Source organism: Dunckerocampus dactyliophorus, chromosome 10, assembly GCF_027744805.1.
Source record: "Dunckerocampus dactyliophorus isolate RoL2022-P2 chromosome 10, RoL_Ddac_1.1, whole genome shotgun sequence".
Classification (NCBI taxonomy): domain Eukaryota; kingdom Metazoa; phylum Chordata; class Actinopteri; order Syngnathiformes; family Syngnathidae; genus Dunckerocampus; species Dunckerocampus dactyliophorus.
The window spans coordinates 29,497,541-29,500,293 of NC_072828.1; the positions used below are offsets into that span (position 1 = coordinate 29,497,541).

Genomic DNA, 2,753 nt, shown 5'->3' on the forward strand with positions numbered 1-2,753 from the left:
ACTGATAACGTGTGTCTTATATGCAACAATGACGTTGATAAATGAAGAACAGTATCTCACGCAGCACCTTGATGAAAGAGACGACGCATGCTTGTCATCATCACAGCAAACACTGCACGGACACCGCACTCCCTCGCATTGATCTGCCGCTGACCAATCACAATGCAATGCGCCTTTACGCTGCTAGATGGCGTCGGTGACCTCTGGAAGACACTTCAAGAGGCGTGAAACGGCAGCAAAAGAATGCACGCCCACCACTCTCCTGTTGCTTCGAAGCGCGAGAGCGTCATCATCAAAATGCCACTTTACGCAGCAGATATGATGTATCATGTAGACACATGATACATCATGTATACATGTTGATACATGATGTATCCGGTTGCAAAAACACCAAGCAGCACCGTAGCCCAACAAATATGAACATCTTTGTGAAAAGTTCATTTATTTCAGTAGTTTGTTTCAAAAAGTCACACTTCTATAGCTTGACTACCCTCAAGAGTCGTGTATTTAGTTTCTTCAGAATTGTGATGATTATAGCTCATAAAGTTATCGATTCATGTGCTCATCTGCAAAAACTTTAATGCAAGGGTGTCCAAAGTGTGGCCCGGGGGTCAAACGAAACCAAAAAAAGAGAAAAATGGCACAATATTAGTGAAAAAGCGGATTTTTGCAGGATGTTCGCGAATGCATCGACATGACACCTGTCGTTTTTTGTGAAATCAAAGCGGAAAAGGACAAAGTGTGTGTTCATGTAGTAACAAATTTATTTGTCTTCCAAAACGAAGAACAGCATTTAAGCGCAATGAACATCTTTGGCATCAAACAGTAAGAAAGACAACTTTTCATATATAAAATCCCCCCTCCCACCCCAAATGCAGTGAACGGACTTCCACAATACAAATCTCATTTCAATATGAACTTTGACTCTTGTTAGCTGTACAAATATAGTGCATACTCTTTCCATTTGACAACAAAAAAGGCTTTAAAACTTCTAACGTGAAAAAAGAAAGAACTACTAAGTGTCAGTCTTCTGTTCACCAGGGCCGCCACACTGAGTCCGAGTTGCCCGAGGGGGCTCCGGGAGAGACTGCGGCCGGCACGGTGCCTCCGTTGTTGGCGTAAACGGGGATGACGGCACCGTTGGGGGTGAACGTGGCGTTGGGTATGAGGAAGGCAAACTGTCCGTCCGTGGCAGGCACAATCTGGAAGCCACCGTACACTTTAGCGGCGTCTGGGCCGGGGAGAGCGGTGGGCGAGGAGGCTCCTTTGCAGGGTACGGCGCTCAAGGGCAGCACCTGCGGAGAGGAGCCGGGTATCTGCACCAGGGGCTGAGCGAAGGACGGGTGCGTGGACCCGGCTGCGGGTGGCAGCTGGTGCTGGCTGGGGTAGTTCATGGCGTTGATCTGGGTCATGCAGCTGGCCAAGTGGCCCAGCAGCCGCGTTCTGACCTCCGTGTTGACGCCCTCGCAGGTGGAGAGGAAACGGGTCACTTCGTTCATGCACTCGCTAAAACCGGCACGGTATTTACCCAGAACGGTTGGGTCCGTGTTTAAAGCAGCTGCAAAAGAATCCAAAAAGGAGTTCAAGTTATACTTCAAGCTCCATGAATGCAGAGTTCGGATGATGCACCAGCCAAGGAGATGACACTCACCCGTCATTTGAGCTCTCTGAAGGTTCCGGAGGTGTTTCACCGTCATCTCCAGGATGTCTGCTTTCTCCAGTTTGGAATGTCTGGAGCTCTGAGGGGACACGCACGTTAAGAATCCGCGCCATCATCTCCACATTTTTCACATCTTTGCAGCAAACTTACATCTTTCTTGAGCGCATCCAAGATGAGCGTCTTCAGTTGTCCCAAGCTCTCGTTGATTCTGGCTCTTCTCCTCTTTTCCATGATGGGCTTGGAAGACTAAAGCGAAGCTGGATGTTAAAAACGCGTCCCTTTTAAAGTCACATGTACGGCGTTTGCACTGACGACTCACCTTTCTGTGCTCCGAGGCTGTTTTGGGTTTATCCGGGGTGGAGTTGATACTCGCCGGGGTTGCGGCGACCGGAGAGGAGGAGCTTTTTTCCATCATGTCGGCAGGCATCTTCACGTCAAAATGCAGTAATCTCCACAAAACGCAGCAAATGTACGTTCCAGCGATGCTCCCAAATGCGCGACGAAAAGGAAAACAAAAAGAAAAAGCGAAGTCCCCGAGTCAATGCACCCGGTTAGAATCCGTCAGGCTGGACGTGCAGCTGCGAGCGTGGATCTCCGTGTGTCGGCGTCACTGCGTGTGGCGCGTATTTATATCCCGCCCTGCACGCGAACGGCTCGTGTGAAACTTCCCAAACTTTCTTTCCCACACTAACTTTCCACCAATCAGCGAGAGGGACACGCGGCCCCGAAGGAGGACGGCTCGTGGTCGGCGCCCTCCCATTGGTTGTCTGGCTGCCTGCAGCTGGCGGCCAATGGCGCGCCGCCCGGGCTGAGGGCGCAGCCGGGAAACTGCCTCCCAGTCTTCAATCATCACACGGCGGGCACCCGCTCCGGCAGCAGGCGCAGGCACCCTTTACCTTCCGGACCGATAACAGCCACACGAGGAAATAGCACAGCACAAAGGATTTCATATGGAGTCCAAATACAAGCAGTATGTCGCAATAAAAGAGTCTTGCTTGAGATGTTTCCACTCAGGAAGGCTTTCCGAGCTTGATGACATCAACTGTTCTAATCTAATTTACGGGAAGGCACCAGTGTGGTAGTCCTACACGGC

General features: G+C 50.5%; 1 protein-coding gene across 1 annotated transcript; it reads right to left on the minus strand.

Annotated features, from left to right (window-relative positions):
* Positions 1 to 468: 468 nt before the first annotated feature.
* her6 (hairy-related 6) lies at positions 469 to 2,305 on the minus strand. Its single transcript, XM_054789870.1, has 4 exons — positions 1,980 to 2,305; positions 1,811 to 1,906; positions 1,652 to 1,739; positions 469 to 1,558 (listed from the first exon to the last, which is right to left on the minus strand). The coding sequence occupies exons 1-4, from the start codon at positions 2,085 to 2,087 to the stop codon at positions 1,035 to 1,037; spliced, it is 816 nt and encodes a 271-aa protein (XP_054645845.1). The 5' UTR covers positions 2,088 to 2,305; the 3' UTR covers positions 469 to 1,034.
* Positions 2,306 to 2,753: the final 448 nt, after the last annotated feature.

Bases quoted from the DNA above. Each gene is read 5' to 3' on its own strand.
- her6 (XM_054789870.1), bottom strand. From the start codon at position 2,087: ATGCCTGCCGACATGATGGAAAAAAGCTCCTCCTCTCCGGTCGCCGCA. The intron at 1,740-1,810 runs GTAAGTTTGCTG...GTGTCCCCTCAG, and splicing joins TGGATGCGCTCAAGAAAGAT to AGCTCCAGACATTCCAAACT. The intron at 1,559-1,651 runs GTGAGTGTCATC...ATTCTTTTGCAG, and splicing joins TCAGAGAGCTCAAATGACGG to CTGCTTTAAACACGGACCCA.